Source organism: Amphiprion ocellaris, chromosome 14, assembly GCF_022539595.1.
Source record: "Amphiprion ocellaris isolate individual 3 ecotype Okinawa chromosome 14, ASM2253959v1, whole genome shotgun sequence".
NCBI classification, from domain to species: Eukaryota; Metazoa; Chordata; class Actinopteri; family Pomacentridae; genus Amphiprion; species Amphiprion ocellaris.
In genome coordinates, this window is record NC_072779.1 from 14705794 (window position 1) to 14723043 (window position 17250).

Consider the following 17250-nt stretch of genomic DNA (forward strand, 5'->3'; position numbering starts at 1 on the left):
AAATGAGCGCGAGCAGACGTACTGGGAGATCTTGTCGGAAAACTCTGGAGAGTTCAGCAGACTGGATGTGGGTGAGTACCCTCCTCAGAGATTCAGTACAGCATATCTGTGGAAGACTTAATGAGCTGTAACGAGGCAGGAGATTTGGTTATTCTTTCACTTACTGCCTCAGGATGCCCTTCAGTGTGATTATTCTAAAATAGCATTACTGTATATCTATCTTTTGCTTAAGGAGGAGGCAATGCTATTGCACAAGTAATTCTTTAGAGGATGCCTCACATAGACTGTAGGTTTTATCTTCTAATTGCGATTTCTGTAGGAACACCACCTGTATCTAAGAGTGAACTCAAATATCAGTGTTTCATGTCTCTCTTCACAGGAATCGGCTGCTACACACCTAAACCAGGTGAGCACATCATCCTCAGGTTCAGCACCTGGATTCCACAACAGTGATGAGTGTTCAGTAGTAGCTCTTCAGGATCAGACGTGGACGAGAACTGAACCTGATTTTTTTCTGTCTTTTTTGTATTATGGTCGTCTGTTGATTGTAAAGTTCTAGTAAAGTGCAAAATAGTGCTCAGGGTTGCGACCTGCTATGTGGCAGTAAATAAAACAGCAACATCTAGTGGTTTTCAGCAGCAATGTCATCTGTCAAATGCACACTGAGTAAAATGTGTCTGTAAATCTCCACTCAACATATAAGCACATATGTTTTGTGAATATTAAACTTGTGTGATGTGTATTTCTACAACTACTATGCTGAGTATCAGTAATGAAGAGTGGATGTCAGAGTGGATGCATACTTGATGATGTAAATTGTGTTTAGTTTCAAGATTTGATGAAGGTTTGTGTAACTGAACGCTTCAGAAATTAACTGGGTTTATACTCGCACCAGAAGTATTTTTGTTCTTTTTATTCATTACAAATGCACCAGACATCATTTTACATCTCTATAATCCATCTACAAAATATAAAAATAAAGATTTAATTGTACAACAAATATATTTTTGCTCTATATTTGTGAAATAAATATAATACAACACAATTAATAAAATAGATTGTTTGTTGGTTTACAACACTCTCCATGCTAACTCTGACCCCTGACCAAAGCTGTGCCCTTCATAACAAGATTATGGTTTCAGCTCCTTCCAGGACAGATGGACTGAGAGGAGGAGCGCTGAGGAAGCCATGCTAATCTGTGGTTTCACTTCCCTCGACTCGCTTTTAACATTGGTTTTTTTTTTCTCTGTCCCTTAGAAACACAAACATGCACACGTTGACAGACATGCATGTTAACTAGAGCATGTAAGCTGTTCCTGGTAGATGGGATTTGTGACAAGAAATGATATTTAGCCCCAGATTAAATCAACCAGTCGAAGAATGCTGTCTGTCTACACAAAGTAAGACGCTTTTTCGTCATTTGACTGAAGTCAATTGAAGTCACTCTGCATTTTAAATAATTTCTTGGCCCAAGTCTGATTTCACCTCAGACACTTTGAACAGATTCAGATTCCTCACTTTTATTTTCTGATCCACTCGACACCAAACATCTCACACACTGACTAAACTCAACCTCAGGCATAGAAATCCTCTTGTCATCGTGTATAATCCTAAACAAAGAAAACAAGAGGAAACTGTTGGCGTCAGTGTGCCGGAAAGATTAAATTAGCGCCTCAAAACATCCAGATTTTAGTCCCCACAATTGGATTAAGCAGCAAAAACATAGTGTGACTGATTCACAGCTGGTTTGTGTCTCTTCTTTGTCTGTAGTTTCTCTGTACAGTACTGTCAACATCTTCTCTGTGTTAGCCTGCAGACGCTAAAAATAAAAAGACAAAAAGTGTTCTTCGCACGGAGTTTCTGACAGCAACACAGCAAATTCATATTCAAAGCAATGAATTAACAACATTCAAGTGTATTTGCAGTGAGAAAACAGTGCAACATGCTCACATTGCATCTGTTCATCAAGTCAAGCAGTCAAAATGATGAGCAGTGTGGTGCAGAAGCTACTCACCACATGATAAAGCGCAGTCGCAAATGCAAGGGACACATTGTGCAAAGAAGCGCTTCCAGCCAGTCTCCTTCTTCTTACAGTTGTCTATCCGAGTGCAGCCTAGTTTGGGCGGGCCAAAGTAGCTCTTGTATTCGCAGGTGGAGTTGCATGTGCCGTTTAGTTCCCTCTCACTGATTTCAATGCGTCCTCGCTGACACATTCCTGACAGGAAGGTAAAAGAAGTCAAAGGTTCACATAGGGCCGTAAAACCTTAAGTCATTGTGGTGAGCGTTTACTCACGGAGGCAGGTGGGTTTCGGGGTCCACAGGCCATTAGACTGACACGACCTGGTTGGGTTTCCCACTAACATGAAGCCAGAGCGACAGGAGTACCTCACCACAGAGCCCACCCACCAGTCATTACCGTACACAACTCCATTATAGTCCACATCTGGCCTCCCACAGTTCACTGGCACCCAGAGGAGAGAAAATGCAAAGGAAAGCATGACGTTAAGTTCAGCTACAGAACACAGTGATTCTCTGCATCTGAGTGGCTCAATGTAATATCATCAGAACATCAGTCTGGGTCTTACCTCTGCACAGGGACTTGGAGCCGAGCCAGCAGCAGCTCGAGTCTCCACAGCGATCCTTCCTCAGCTCCTCATGTCGCGATTTACAGCCTCCTAAACAAAGAGGTGCCGACCCGGACCAGTATGTGTCGTCTATGTAATCCGGTTGGGAAATCCACTCTGTCTCACCTACAGTAAAGCAATTTTATTGACGTCTTCATACTTCAGAACAGGACAGACATCAATACAATCATTAAAATATGATTCTTGAGGTTCCCTAATGGAAACCCCAAAGTGGAAATGCTCTTCAGACTACAAGGCCAACATTAGGAAATATATTATTGCAATGTACAGTTCCATACTAACTCCTTACATAATGCAGAGTCTTGTTCTATGTCTTAGAGGCCAGAATGTGATTGAAAGCTAATATACTGTCAGGAAAGGAGATCTTACCACTACCTTCCAGCTCTCCATTCCACTCAGGCAACTGAGAAATCCCCCTCTGGAAGGACCCAAACAACAACAGCAGCAGCAGTGCATTTAACCTCACGGTGCCCATCTTCTGATGCAATTAGCTTCTGTGGAAAAACTGCGGATGCATTTGGGGACTGAGCGGCAACATTATGCTACACATTATACTATACTATATCATCAACCTTGCAAAATCCAGACATGAAGCCATTAGACGCTGTCCCAGTAGAGCTGAGCATACCGACTGCAGAACGAGGAAGCAGAGAGTTTAAGTAACACTAAACTAAGCTCTGTGTGCTGCCTAATCTTCTACACACAGCTAATGCTGTGCTGTATATCAAGCTGTGACTGGAGCCATGGCTTTAGCGAAGGTTTGTCATGAATTAAGTCACCTGCTCAAAGCTTTATACAAGATCAAAGCAAAAAAGGGATAAGAAAATTACACTGAAAGGCAGAGAATAAACGTTTTGAGAAAGATGAAGGGTTATTTACAACCACAGCACACTACATGTACCCTTTAAAACAAACACAAAAAAAAACATAAAGAAAGTGAAAATCTGGCAGCAAGGATGCCAGAATATGTTAAAAATGGTGGAAAACTAACATTTTCATAGTGAATATAACTGCAGATGTAAATAACAGCAACAAAAAAGTAAAATAAGCTTAAAATGTATTTACCATTTTTCAATTCTTAATAAATGTAAATTTTCTATGAAATAAAAGAAAATATCTTTAAAATAATATTTCTGACTAATTTCAATAGAGTAAAAAATATTGTATTTTGATGGCCAAATATTGTAAAAGAACAAATTACCATTTATAAAACTACTGAGATCCTGTTATTGGAGGGAAATAAGCCACACTAGGTGTTTGCCCTCAGTCTTTCCACTAACACACAGCCTAACCAGCCATGGGTTTTATCATTTGAACAAAAAACATTTGAAATCATTTGGATGAAATTTGACAATTAGAGTTGCTAATATTTATTGTCATTGTTTTAAAAAAATGAACTTATCGTTAAAATCATTGCAGATTAATTTCCTTGTGACTGAACAGTTGTTTTAGATAAATAAAATGCCCATTTATTACAGTCCCAGCTAATAACTAAACAAAGCTGCAGTACATCAATTACATTCAGCAGGAGGCACCATAATGGAAGCACACTATGTAGTGACCTGCAAGTAATATATAATACATGTGAACAACAAATAATATTCTTTAAATAACTTGTTAAAATTAATCATTCAAGAAAACATTTTTCTGTGCAACAGTAAAAACATCTAAATAAACCAAAACTTTCACATGTTTATTCAAGTTGCAGATTAAGAATCAACACACTTCCGAAGCTGCCTCTGCTGGATTCCACACATTTTAATGAATATTAATGCACCATTCCTGTGACTCATATCATTTAAGGGTTGTGGCTGATGTATTTCTAAATTTGAATGAATGAAAACCCACTGAGCAGCGCAGCATTAGCATCCAACTGTGTTAAGATGTTACAGCGTGATACAGTGAATGAACTGAAAATAATTTAAAAACACTGGCAAACAGGATGCTCAACATTAGCAAACCAAACACAGCAGAACAGTTTTATTACCTAATATAGGCGTATAGTCAAAATCAGTTGCAATAGAGCATGTGTATCTTCATTTGAATGTTTTAATTTCCTTCAAATTCTTCACTTTATATTAAAATACAAGCAACATCTCGGTACCAGCCAACATTAGACACTAATGTCCTCCACAGAAGAATTAGCACAACGGATTATAGATTTTCCTGCTACGTACAGGACGTGTGTCAAGTCAAATCACCTGCATTCCTTGTTGCTGAGCAGCGTCCTGCAGCTGCAGCATGACAGAGTCCTCCCCTCCCTGTGACAAAGCTCCAGTGAGGACGTACAACATGCCCTCCTCCTGACCGTCCTCCTCAGCGCTGATGGTCGGCTCCTCAGCCCTCTGCTCCTCCAGCAGCACCCCTCTCAGTTCTACCTGCACCTCTGAAGGAGCCGCTCCTGCAGATTCTTCCTCCAGCTCCTGACCTTCAGTCTGGTCACCGTCGTCCTCCCCCTGCCTGTTTTGTCTTTCCCTCATCAACTGCTCTGTCAGTTCCACACTCTCGTAGCGAATCAGCTGCAGTCGCAAGAAACCGTCTTCGTGTTCTTTGTACCTGACGGAGATGACAGACAATCGGTGTTGCAATATTCCACATATCAGAATCACTGAACTTTCATCAGTGCAACACTAACCTGAACCTGGGGTGTCCAGAGGGCCACTTGAACTGGTGCTTTTTGTGCAGATGGACAGTTAGGTTGTTGCCCCTGGTGAAACACTGGCCACACACATGGCACTTGTAGCGAGCTACAAAACTCCCCTGATTATGGAAAGAGGGCATTAAAAAGTGATAAATAAATGACATTAAACCTTCCAATCGAAGTGAAAGTCAGCAGTTATTTAAAAAAAATCACCTCATGCTCTCTTTTGTGGTGAGTCTTCATGGTGCCAAGAGTGCGAGAGGTGAAGCCACAGCCGGGAACGTCACAGTGGAAAGCCGGCTCGCTGCTGTGGGTATCCAGGTGTTTGCGCAAGTCAATCAGATTCTTACAGCTACAAATACAGAAAAAAAGAAAACATCATTGTTTGTTCAACAGCTTTGAGTTGATTTGTATTGTTGCAGCTTCACATGTTGCGATACCTGTATTCACAGTAGTCACAGCTGTACGGCTTCTCGTTACTGTGGCGAAACTTGATATGGCTGCGCAGTGACGAGGGTGATGGGCAAGTCATGTCACACAGTGGACATTTGTAGTGGCTCACTGTTCCACCCAGAAAAAGACAAATGAGTAGAGTGATTAAATTATCTATCTATACACACTACCGTTCAACTTAGCAATATCCTTAGTTTTGAAAGAAAATCAGTTCTTTCAATGAACAATTAATCAGAAATACAGTCTAGACATTGTTAATGTGGTAAATGACTATTCTAGCTGGAAACAGCTGATTTTTAATGGAACATCTCCATAGGGATACAGAGGAATATTTCCAGCAACCATCACTCCTGTGTTCTAATGCTACATTGTGTTAGCTAATTGTGTTGAAAGGCTAATTGATGGTTAGAAAACCACTGTGCAATTATGCTAGAACATGAATAAAAGTGTGAGTTTTCATGGATAGCTTTTGAACGGTGGTGTATATATCTAATAATACTGCAGAGCTGTTTGTTGTCAACAAGATTCCTTCACTCCTTTACAGAGCTGCTCAAAAATAGACATCATAAAAGCCTATTTTTACTTCTGGTTGTGTTGAGACAAAAAATACTTGTGAAATAATTTATTTACTGTTGTTATAACAACATAAACATCTATTACTAGTTTTCTTTGCAATGTTTATCGCTGGCTGGATGCAGGGGTCTAGAGAACTGAGGCTATGTATTGTTTATTTAAGTGAATGTGCTGAAACTCAATTGGCAATATGTGTAAGGACTTAGTACTGCAATCTAATAGTGGAACTCTGGTGTGATCATGTGCTTTGAAGTCAAAAGCATAAAGACAACATGGACAATACTTTAGCCAACACACCGATTAACTGTTTAAAGTATTTGTGACAATGACAAGTAAAGGAAACTTGTTTTCAGAGTTAATGCTTATATTTTTTTTCCAACTAATCTAGTCCACTCTACAAGGACAGCAACTAATGTTTACCATCTAATATTACAAATTAAATGCTAGATAGAAACTGATATGGAAAATGTGAATTTTCAGTTTTCAAGTAGAAAAATATGCTCACACACTCACAAAAATGCTTTGTTAACCAACAGACATTACCAAAATGGAGTACTATAAATTAAATCTTGATTTTATTACACTGCAGTATCTGGCAAAATAAGGAGAAACAGATTACTGACAGCAGGTGTTTCTGCAAAAGAAAAATTTAAAATGAGACTATGACAGCCAGGGTTAGAGGCATACAGGCTGGGCATATTCAAGTACAGCCACAAAGCATCTATATGAACCTCTGAAACATATTAAATATCAGGTAAAACACAGAGAATGTCAACAAAGTGTTTCCAATAGAGCTGGAGCTCAGTGGGATCCTGTGGCTATAAGAGGAAATGACTTGCCTGTCAGGTTCAATGTCTGTTTTGTAATAGAATGCCAAATGCAATCATTTTTTCTGCAAAACAAATCTACCCACGGGTGTAAAAAAGCAACCTTGAACCTTGCAATACTGACAACATGAGGGAGGCACTGACCGTGAGTCCTCATGTGGTCTCTCAGTAGTCTTTCTGTTGCAAAGCGCTTGGAACAGTGAGAACACTGGAACCTCTGACCTACAGCACACATACATACAAACACACAAAGGAAGAATTGCTTAAATTACTAGACAACTGCATTTAAATGTAGCAAATGAGCACTAATGGTTATTAGTCTTCCTGCCATTATTTTGACAGGACTTACCTTCCATGGCGCTCTGTCGTATGATGTGGTCAAAGAGCTTGGTGTTGTTGGCGTACATCCCTCCACAACCTGGACATGCTACGACCTTCTCCTGGGTGTGGCTGCGCAGGTGCTCCCGCAGCTTTGGACGCCCTTTAGCAGTGGCTTCACAATCTGGAGAATGACAGGAACAGACATAAACTCAATTATCAAACATTACTGCACAAAAAATGTACGTCATCATGCTAAATAACGTACCCTTCCATCCACAGCGTATTGGCAATTCACAGTCTCCTGCCGGTATATCTATGCACTGGCTGTGCATCTCCACATGTCGGTAGAACCACTCTGGGTTTTCGTACGGTGGTTGCTTTAACAAATATGCATAGAAAGAAGAGACACACCAATGCTTTGAGTTTAATAAGAAAAGGCTTCAATTCTGTTTCACAGACACTTCAAAGGCAAAAACACTTGATTTTTCTCAGCTGAGTGCACTTGGAGTTCAAGTCACTCTACCCTCATTGCTTTGAATCTGGTATCATTTGCACCTCAGTCACCCAAACTGTTTTATCCTGCATATACAGTATATTAAGTAAGGTATTTACATGATGGAAAAATGCAATTATTTGTTGGAGGTTGGCTTCACAAAGCTGTCTTGAATTAGCTGAAGCAAACTCAGTATCCCATCTACATGTTCTGTAACTGGATGGTCAAACACAGCATCAGCAGCATCTCCAGGCATTTTCTTAGTCTTACCTCACAATCCTCCCACAGACAGACAAAATTGTCTGGGATTTCTGGGATGATGTTGTGGTTGTGGTAGGCGATGGAGCAGCTGCCAATTTCTGGCTGGGCATTGAGGACCTGCTGACCCAACTGCTTCAGCTTGGTGTGATAGCAGTGAAAGAACAGATGCCGACGCAGTTCTTCAGACCCCTCAACAGAGCAGAAGCCACAGTCTCTCCAGAGACAGTTTCTCTCCCCTTGGAATGAAAAACAAAGACACAGCATTAGGGAATGTCACTCTTTCAGGACTTTAAATTGCATCAATATTTCTTGTTACTTTTTGATTTAAAGCAGGAGAGCACAACGGATGTAAATAGAGATGCATTAAGTCATCAATTTTAAGATATGGTTGCAAAAGGTTTGTGATAAATGACTGGTTGATATCTAAAAGCAGAAAACATCAGCACATCAGCATGTACTTCCTCTCTGGTGTTGCCTGGTCTAAAGTAGTGCTGAATGATTTGGAGAAAATATCTGATTGCAATTATTCTATGATCCAATTTAAAGACAGTAAGCATGCAAGTCTGTATATTTCACGATGCTGTGCATATATGAAAATGTAATGACCTAAAGCAGTGCAAAGGTATTTGCTAAGTGTAGCTGTATGTAAACGTGTTCAGGTTCAGTATGTAAAAAATACAAGGTGTGTATGATAATAGGGCCTTTCTGTAAACAACCTCTGACATGGAAATAGATCCACTGCATTCATTGCTCAGAATCAGCATTTAAAACTTGCAAAATCTTCAATCTAGTTAGACACAACAATAACAATAAAGTAAATAAAATAAACTCTGAGTCAGGCAATTTTATTAAGTGCACTGCTTCAAATAGCGACTTTGGATTTGAAGTTGATTACATGGTGAGCCCCAATCTACAGACATAATCACTTCTGATTTGTTTTGGGTTTTCTGGTACTTCTAGGTGAAACTGAGGTTAAGCTAGAGATCTGATGAGTTAAAGACATTACACTGTTCATTCATATCCACTATACAGCAGCACAGATACAAATCAGTGATACACGTTCATGTCCTAGATGCACTCATGTCAATATTAGATTCCTTTCCACAACCATAGTCCCGAATAAATACTCAAACTACAATGCTAGTTTTCACCTCACCTTCTGCTTCTTCTTCGTCCTCCTCCGCCATGTTCAGAGCAGTAAGATGACCCTCTGCATGTTTGCAAAAGTTTTCCATGCGACTGAACGACTCCTGACACGAACCCCATTCACACTCCAGCTTCAGCGTTTTCTTCTGTATTCTCTTATTAGGAGGCATCTGTGTGAGTTGCGTTAAATGTGTGTTTTACCTCCAGACTGAAGCTACGGACGTTATTTCCAGCGGCTGACCGTCACCTGCCATCCACCAGCTGCTAGCTAAACACCGGTACCGGTTAACGGTTCTCTGGAACATCCAGCAGCTCGAATAAAACTTTACTAACGTCACCGGAAACACGCTGGTACGCAGAAAAATACAGAAAAAGTGACAAATTATTGCAAACTTGAACACAACTGCGAGAAAACGTCAGTAGCAAGCACAGCAATGATATAGACAGACTTGTTTTTGGTCAGTCACAAGCACAAGAACGCAGGTTGTGTGCAACATAGATGTTCCCCCCTGAAACTAAGCGGAGATCAAGCGTTCCGCCTGGAATTCCCGTATTGAACAATCAATATTGGAAAGCAACATAAAGTAATTTCTAATAGTATTTTTTTGACATATCTGTAAATTACTTAAGCATTTTCGTACTATGTTACTGTATGTTTCTGCAGCATCACATTTTAGAAGCTGTTGATCAAGTGTTATTTATCAAGACACTATATAAATCAGATTATTTCTAAGGGAAATATCAATGTTCGGGAATTAAAAAGGTAGTTTTCAACAATTTCTTATCATTTGTCGACTGAATCGAACACTGCTACACTGAAAAACTATATCTATGATAAGCAAATTTTTTTTACATTGTGGCATTGCTACTTCTAATTAAGGAACTGAATATTTATTACGCTTTTTCTATAATAATAATAATGATGGCACAAGCTTATATTTGAATTTTCCCAGCTTTTATTTCATCATTTGCGTCTTTAATCTCAACAGTAAACAGCTTATCACTTGTAGTTACATTCCTAAACAAAATAGTCCAGTGCCAGTTGTCTTCACATTGTTTGCTGAGCCCTTGAGGGAAAAAAATGCATGTCAAAAAAAAAACAAAAAAACAATTCTGTATCCAATAATAACAAGGTAGAAACAATCAGCTCTCATTGGTCAGAACACCCATCACTCTTCATAAACTTTAAGCTACAATCCTCCAGACACTATCCCATCTAATATCCCCTCTACTCATCTGTCTCTACCATTTTTCCCGTGATAGTCTTCCGACTGATTATAGCCTTCTAATCTTTTTCTTCTTTTCTTCACAATAACCACTCCGTGTGCGTTTGTTCAGAGGTTAAAAAAAAATAAAAATACTAACTGATCTTTCCTTTCCAACCCACATCGCATAGATCTGTCATGATGTAAAGTGAAAATGTGAGTGGCTACATTTTCCTGAAGCCATTTTGACTCAACATAAGATTCAAGCAATGCATCACTATATGACTTTTCTCCCCCATTTTTTTTAGAGGACTTCTGTGGTTCAGTAATCTGATATCAAACAGTCACAATTCAAGAGCAATTCAGCCAATAATGTCGGCTGCTTCAGAGATCCAAAGTCTACCTCACTTACTGCACGTTCCTTTAAAAAAATGCAAGTACAAAAATATACTTTTAGGGTGGACACACAAGATAATTAAGACCCGGTTACAATTTCAAGCCTGTAATTACTGAAATTCAAGACAATACCAAATAGTGCTTCTCCTGATATCAGACCATTCGCCGTTTATGCTCATGAATGAAAACAAAATCATTCACCAAAGTCAAATACACTGTTAATTTAAACCTTGCGCTGGGTTTTTACTGCAGGTATAGACTGAGGCAGAAAAATAACAGTGAGGAGATGTAATCTATTAAAGGCAGATGAACCACGACCCTGTAAAACAGCTCCACAACATCGTTTCTTCTCAGGCAGCAGTCACTCCTCTCTCCTGGCAGGGTGTCTAGATGTCATAGAACAGACGCACCAGATGGTAACGGATCCCAAAAGCCACTGCACTGCCCATCACCTGAGCGAGACACAGAAATAAGTCAAACATTACCCCTTGACTGAGGCAATTCCAGCGTATATGTATACAGCAGGCACTTTGTTCTACCTGTATGATGAGCATGATGACTGTGAGATTTCTCTCGTGGATGGGCCCGAAGAATTTCAGCACCAGATTTATTAAGGTCATGTTGTTGCACTCAATAAAATCACCGTCTCCATCGTGGCCCCTCCGCACCTCGAGCAGCTTCAATAACTCCACCACCTGTTGAGGATCAGAGACATTATTATTATCAGCCAATAAACACAGCTGACACTGCTCTGCCTCACATGCGTGTTTACCCACCTACACCAACTGTCACTACATGCATTTTATTATTAGGTAACTTGGTATCCAGATGTCTAAAATTTTGTCCACTTCTCCAGTTTTTTTTTTTTTTTTTTTTTGCAGTGATTCAGGATTTAATAATAAAGTGAAGTAAAATGACAATTCCATGTGATTATCAGGCTGAGTATTCAGGTCAGACACTGCTGTGTGATATCAATTATTCTGATGGTGTTTTTTAAGGTTTTATATTGAAGATAACGCTTCCAGTTGTATGGTCAAAGCAAGTGGATGCTACACATTGGCAGGCTTTTTTTTTTGTATAGAGGGGTTTTTGGCTACCTCAAAATAAATTTTAGCCTGTGCCAAAGGAAATCAGCAGCCCTGAAGTCATAAGATTAGACAACAATAATCATAATTCAATTTTTAACCAGTTTTGCTAATCAGGGTTTTGTTTACTCAAGCATAACAGACATTTTTGCTTATCAAAGGGTCACAAATAACAGCAAAATGTATATATGTCTATCAAATAAGTAGACTTACTGCCTTTACTGTATGCGGACTGATTTTGCTAATTGCTTTCTGTGGCTGCCCTCTATTCTGAGCCAGAAAAAAAAAACTGTCTGCATATGTATGACATGCAAGATTTGCATAGAGTATATGAGCAAATGTGTATTCCATAAAAACCAAACAATGCTTCTGCATTCTAACACTGCACACCGACAATGTCAGTGAAGTAGAGCAGAAACAATCAGCTTAGTCATTCAATGCAATTAGCAAGTAATATTCACCAACATTCTCTAATTTTACTTTGCAAAAGTGAGGCTTGTGGACTGCTGATCAGACAAGCCAAGCAGCCGCCATTCCCCAGAGCCTAATTAGCTGGATTTCAACCAAAACACCGTCAGAATGTGTGTGTGTGTGTGTGTGTGTGTGTGTGTGTGTGTGTGTGTGTGTGTGTGTGTGTGTGTGTGTGTGTATATATATGCACACATATATATAAAAATACACAAAGAGCAGAGCTTTACCTTTAGAATGAGGTGTCCTAGTTTAGAGAGGTCCCTTATTTTGAATTTAGAGTAGCTCATCCCCAGTTTGCCAGTTTCTGGATTCAGTCTTGTAGTATCAGTGACATTAGGAGAAGAAAAAATATACAATGAGCATGAATAATGAATGACACTGGGGGAAAAAAAACAAACCTGAGGTCATAATCAGATGGTTACCTGGGGAGCCGGTGTCTGGGACAGGGGATTATGTGAAAAAGCTGAGGCAAAGAGTAGACAAAGTTAACCACTTGAGGAATGAAGAACAGCAGCATTGTTTTGCTGAAGTGTCCCAGGATGCCAACCACAGCAAACGTCATCCCGGCAAAGTAACAGAAAGTGTCGCCCACAAACACAGATGAGGGATACCTGTGATAAAGACAAGTACCGGTAGCAAGTCAGCATTCTTAAATGTAAGAAATGTTTTTTTTATAAAGCTGCCTCAGGTCACACGTTTAGCTTACCAGTTGTGGTAAAAAAGTGCTAATGTGGTGAAGAAGAATGGCATCATGAAGTAGAGGGAGAAAACATGGTCATCATGAAAATCTCCTGAGAAAAAAGAAAACACAGCAAACCAAACATCAGCTCTGTGCATGTTGTAAATAATTTTTGTATTTCAGAAAAGACAAACAATGCAAAATATTCTCAGTTATGAATCATGTAGCACCACTTTTTGCCTTCGAATGAGTCCCATTGTGGTGGGATAATTCCACACTCATGTTCAAACTGGGGCTGCACAGTAGCTCAGTGGTTAGCACTGTCGCCTTGCAGGGGTTTGCATCCCAAACTGGGCCTGGGATCTTTCTGCATGGAGTTTGCATGTTCTCCCTGTGCATGCAGGTGCTCCGGCTTCCTCCCACAGTCCAAAAACATGCAGAGGTTATTAGGTGATTCTAAATTGTCTGTAGGTGTGAAAGTGAGTGTGATTGTTTGTCTCTAAATGCAGCCCTGTGATAGACTGGTGATCTGTCCAGGGTGTCCCCTGCCTTCACCCTAAGTCAGCTGGGATAGACTACAGTCCAACCACACCCCTAATGAGGATTAAGCGGTGTATAAATGATGGATGGATGTTCAAACTGACTGTACTAATTTCAGTGATTTTTAACAAATCCATATTCAACATACTCATGACTAGCAGTGTAGAGGGTATGATCTGTAATGCTGAAGAAAACAACAACGTACCACTGAGCTCCAGCAGGTTGAAGATGATGATTGAGCCGGAGATAAACAGGGCTTGACCTGACTCGATGCCGTTGATGCCTGCTAAGATGTTGATGGCATTCGTGCAGAAAACTGCAAGCATTCCCATGTAGACATAGTAGAGAATACCTACAGAGGATCAGAATTCACACCATTTACAAGCAAGAGAAGCAAGGCTAAAGAACTAGTTGATATATTATTAGAATATAAAACGGAAGTGCAATATCCAAATTGCAGGAGACACATTTTTTCTTGACTTTTTGAAAAAAGTAAAATGTGTCACAGTATTGTAAATGAAGCTTTGTGTTTCTAATAAGATACCCTTAGCCTATAAATCAGATTTTACTGACATAAGGGGAATGCTTTCCTGGAACAGACTGCAGCAAAAATCACATTATTTCTTTAACATTTTTTTTGTGAAACGAAAATTTAAAAATTGCCATTAAAAATAAAATTGTGACTCATATGGCAGATGCAATATCCATAATATGACTGCATTATATTTATGATGTACTTTCTCAAAATGTATATGTTCACCCAAACAACATATTGAACAAAAAAGTTGATTTTTGTCTTCCACAGTTACAGGTCTCTGTTCATACTGCAAGAGAAACACTGCAGACAAAGAGAAAATGAATGCATTATGAATCCCATGTGGCTTCGTAAAATCTCAGAATTCCCTAAGAGGAGCTGTAGGAAGTAACTGAGGTTTCTGGTCTATCTTTCTTAGCTTGCCGCCATCCAAACAATCCCGCAAACAACCGCGCAACTCACCCAGATCCAAGTGCAGCCCAAGCAGGGATCTGAACGGCTTCGGCACCACAATGACCGTGTTGCCAAAGTTGGTGAAATAGACCATGAGCAGAGGGAGGGATGCCATAGTGGGAAGCAGGAGCTTGTGTCTCCACCGCAGGTTCAGCACATCATCCGCAAAGCCCAGGAAGATCATGCAACAGATGGCCAGAAGTGCACCAATCAGCTGTACAAACTGGACAACAAACCACATAAAGGTCAGCGCTAGTGGGACAGACTGGTGGGAAACACAAGTTTAATACAGGGAAGTGGACCCACCTCGTCATGTGGGAAGCCCATGCACTGATCTCCTACAAAGCAGGTGACGAAAGGCACTGGGATGAAGCAGAAGAGGATGATGAGGAAGACCGTCCCACTGATCACTCCTTGAGACTCAGGGCTGCAAAGAGGGAAAACCAAGAACAAAAAAAAAGAGAGAAACGGAGCACATTTGTGACATATTATTAAAAATAAACAGCAGCAGGATATGAACTGAAAAGACAGATGTGAAAAAGACTCACACTTCTTTTTTGGTGGTTTTGTTTAGGTCCATTCCGTATAATCTGGCTGAAATGAAGTGATCTTTGAAAGCAGGAATGAGCTTCAGTGTGGCCAGGCAACCCAGCACAGACATGAAGCCGTTGATCACCAGAGGGAGGACGGGGATCGGTGACATGTTTTCAGGCGTTTTGGTGGATTTGTGTCTGGCAGATCAAATCAGGTTTCTAGCTAATCTGACGTTGCCTCTCTGGGCGATCGATGAGCGAGCTTTGGCTGTTTTCAGGGAGGTGCAAACATGTCATGCCGTCATTTTAGAGCAAAATACATCTCTGTAGCTCCGTGGTCAAAGAAAAATGAGTCCATAGGTCACAATGGAAATCCATACCATGTTTCATTCCGGGTTTATTGATGCTATAAGCTCCACACTCCTTCCTGCACAAACTCCACGTCTGTTTTCAGTTAAACCATCAAATCCGAGGGTTACGAGGAGGTAACATTTCCGGCACATCATTTCAAAGTAAAGTGCGATTTAAACATTTAAACCGTGTAGCGCTTCTTTCTGTGAAACTAGACTTTAATGAAGGACATTTTAGATGAATGCATGCAATTTGTATTTGCTGTCTTTACAGAACATCACATTACTAGATCAGCTTTTTAAACAACTCTTTCTGTACGGCTTTGTTGCTCGCACTACATAATTGTAAAGAAATATTTTACTATACACTTCCGGCACCTGACAAAACACGGCGGCGTCATGACGTGTGACGTTTAGTAAACACGGAAGTAACGTCTTCTTCTTTGGTTTGACCACGGTATGAGGAAATTCTGCCATCTCTTGACAAAAGGCATTGTTTTTATAGCGTATACATTTTCTTTTTTTCTTTCTGGCGTATTACCTGTGAAACAAACCTTTATTAGAGAGTATGCACTGGTGGAAACTAACCAAGTTTTAAATACTGTACTTAAGTACAATTTTGTACTTGAGTATTACTACTTTATAATTCCATTACAATTTAGATGAAAATATTACCCCAATAAATTGATCTTACATCTTTAAGACGCAGTTACAAGTTGCAACACCAGTTTATCTACAACTGTACACAATGGCCATGAAGTATTTAAAATAGCTTCATAATGACCACAGTTGGGAGTACAGTTGTTGAATCAATATTAATAATCTAATAAAATCCTTTATATCAGCCACAGGTGACATTTGATGAAGAATATGTCACATCTGGTTATTAGTAGAACATTTTTCTCATTATCCCACAACCCTACAGAGGATAAAGCGGTGTATACAAAATAGGTGGATAGATTTTTATCATAATAATTCTATACTTTTACTTAGGTAGGAATTTATTAAAAAGACTTTGAGTATTTTGCAAGTGTAGTTTATTACATTTAATTAGATGGTATTTCTTCCAATATATTCAGTATTGAAGTCCTTCTCCTCACATAAAAAGCTCTTAATGACAAAGCTTTGCCATATCTTAAAAACTATATTCTACAATGTGATCCCATTAGAAAATGCAATTCTCAGCTTCTGTCTTCTCTTTCCCATTGTTTGTGTTTTGTCTACCATGGAGGTTTCTCTGGCTGTGGAGAGTACACATTTTTGATCTCAAGTTACTGGCCTAAGTAGTTTTTATTTTATTCTAATGTCTGCCATTCTTTTCTCGCTTCCCTTTACCGTCACCCCAACCAGTGAAGGAGATGGCTGCCTTTCCTGAGCCTGGTTCTGCTGGAAATTTCTTCCAAATAAAAGGGAGTTTTTCTTTCTATGGTTGTCAAATGCTTGCTCAAATGGAAACCAAAGGAATGTTTGGCTATAATTTTGTGAGATCTTCAACTTAGTAAGTGAAATGCCTTGAGATGACATATGTTGGGAATTGGTGCTATTTAAGTAAAACTGAGTTAAATATAACAGCATTGGGAGTGTGCATCATGTGGGCACAACATAAACAAATACAAAAATAAGTCTGTTGAAGTGGATTTTGA

The 17250-nt window shown here is 39.6% G+C and overlaps 3 protein-coding genes across 6 annotated transcripts; all 3 read right to left on the reverse strand.

The window, feature by feature from the left end:
- Positions 1 to 898: 898 nt before the first annotated feature.
- Positions 899 to 3556, reverse strand: si:ch211-117m20.4 (sushi, von Willebrand factor type A, EGF and pentraxin domain-containing protein 1). Of its 3 annotated transcripts, none has more exons than XM_055017355.1 (5): positions 3018 to 3556; positions 2586 to 2750; positions 2294 to 2461; positions 2015 to 2215; positions 899 to 1819 (listed from the first exon to the last, which is right to left on the reverse strand). In XM_055017355.1, the coding sequence occupies exons 1-5, from the start codon at positions 3118 to 3120 to the stop codon at positions 1806 to 1808; spliced, it is 651 nt and encodes a 216-aa protein (XP_054873330.1). In that variant the 5' UTR covers positions 3121 to 3556; the 3' UTR covers positions 899 to 1805. The 3 variants fall into 3 exon arrangements, with proteins under 3 accessions (XP_054873330.1, XP_035808702.2, XP_035808703.2); XM_035952809.2 differs by having other exon boundaries at positions 3015 to 3546; XM_035952810.2 differs by having other exon boundaries at positions 3021 to 3544.
- Positions 3557 to 3986: 430 nt separating this feature from the next.
- Positions 3987 to 9857, reverse strand: hinfp (histone H4 transcription factor). The gene is made up of 9 exons (XM_023280200.3): positions 9371 to 9857; positions 8224 to 8450; positions 7726 to 7837; positions 7489 to 7641; positions 7284 to 7361; positions 5727 to 5847; positions 5500 to 5638; positions 5281 to 5405; positions 3987 to 5201 (listed from the first exon to the last, which is right to left on the reverse strand). Exons 1-9 carry the CDS (start codon positions 9528 to 9530, stop codon positions 4838 to 4840), a joined length of 1479 nt encoding a protein of 492 aa, XP_023135968.2. The 5' UTR covers positions 9531 to 9857; the 3' UTR covers positions 3987 to 4837.
- Positions 9858 to 10293: 436 nt separating this feature from the next.
- On the reverse strand, positions 10294 to 15736 carry dpagt1 (dolichyl-phosphate (UDP-N-acetylglucosamine) N-acetylglucosaminephosphotransferase 1 (GlcNAc-1-P transferase)). 2 transcript variants are annotated; one of them, XM_023280202.3, is made up of 9 exons: positions 15273 to 15733; positions 15031 to 15151; positions 14734 to 14947; positions 13942 to 14088; positions 13224 to 13308; positions 12940 to 13128; positions 12745 to 12832; positions 11501 to 11656; positions 10294 to 11413 (listed from the first exon to the last, which is right to left on the reverse strand). In XM_023280202.3, exons 1-9 carry the CDS (start codon positions 15425 to 15427, stop codon positions 11348 to 11350), a joined length of 1221 nt encoding a protein of 406 aa, XP_023135970.1. In that variant the 5' UTR covers positions 15428 to 15733; the 3' UTR covers positions 10294 to 11347. The 2 variants fall into 2 exon arrangements, with proteins under 2 accessions (XP_023135970.1, XP_054873272.1); XM_055017297.1 differs by having other exon boundaries at positions 10294 to 11656; positions 15273 to 15736.
- Between the last annotated feature and the right edge of the window lie 1514 nt (positions 15737 to 17250).

Excerpts from the sequence above, each read along its gene's own strand:
- si:ch211-117m20.4 (XM_035952809.2), bottom strand. The coding sequence starts at position 3,120 with ATGGGCACCGTGAGGTTAAATGCACTGCTGCTGCTGTTGTTGTTTGGG. Across the intron at positions 2,751-3,014 it reads TGGAGAGCTGGAAGGTAGTG|GTGAGACAGAGTGGATTTCC; the intron begins GTAAGATCTCCT and ends GCTTTACTGTAG. Across the intron at positions 2,216-2,293 it reads CCCGAAACCCACCTGCCTCC|GAATGTGTCAGCGAGGACGC; the intron begins GTGAGTAAACGC and ends CCTTCCTGTCAG.
- hinfp (XM_023280200.3), bottom strand. The coding sequence starts at position 9,530 with ATGCCTCCTAATAAGAGAATACAGAAGAAAACGCTGAAGCTGGAGTGT. Across the intron at positions 5,848-7,283 it reads AGACCACATGAGGACTCACG|TGAGCCACTACAAATGTCCA; the intron begins GTCAGTGCCTCC and ends TGGGTGGAACAG. Across the intron at positions 5,406-5,499 it reads ACCACAAAAGAGAGCATGAG|GGGAGTTTTGTAGCTCGCTA; the intron begins GTGATTTTTTTT and ends TTCCATAATCAG.
- dpagt1 (XM_055017297.1), bottom strand. The coding sequence starts at position 15,427 with ATGTCACCGATCCCCGTCCTCCCTCTGGTGATCAACGGCTTCATGTCT. Across the intron at positions 14,948-15,030 it reads TGGGCTTCCCACATGACGAG|TTTGTACAGCTGATTGGTGC; the intron begins GTGGGTCCACTT and ends TTTGTTGTCCAG. Across the intron at positions 13,129-13,223 it reads GCACTTTTTTACCACAACTG|GTATCCCTCATCTGTGTTTG; the intron begins GTAAGCTAAACG and ends TCTTTATCACAG.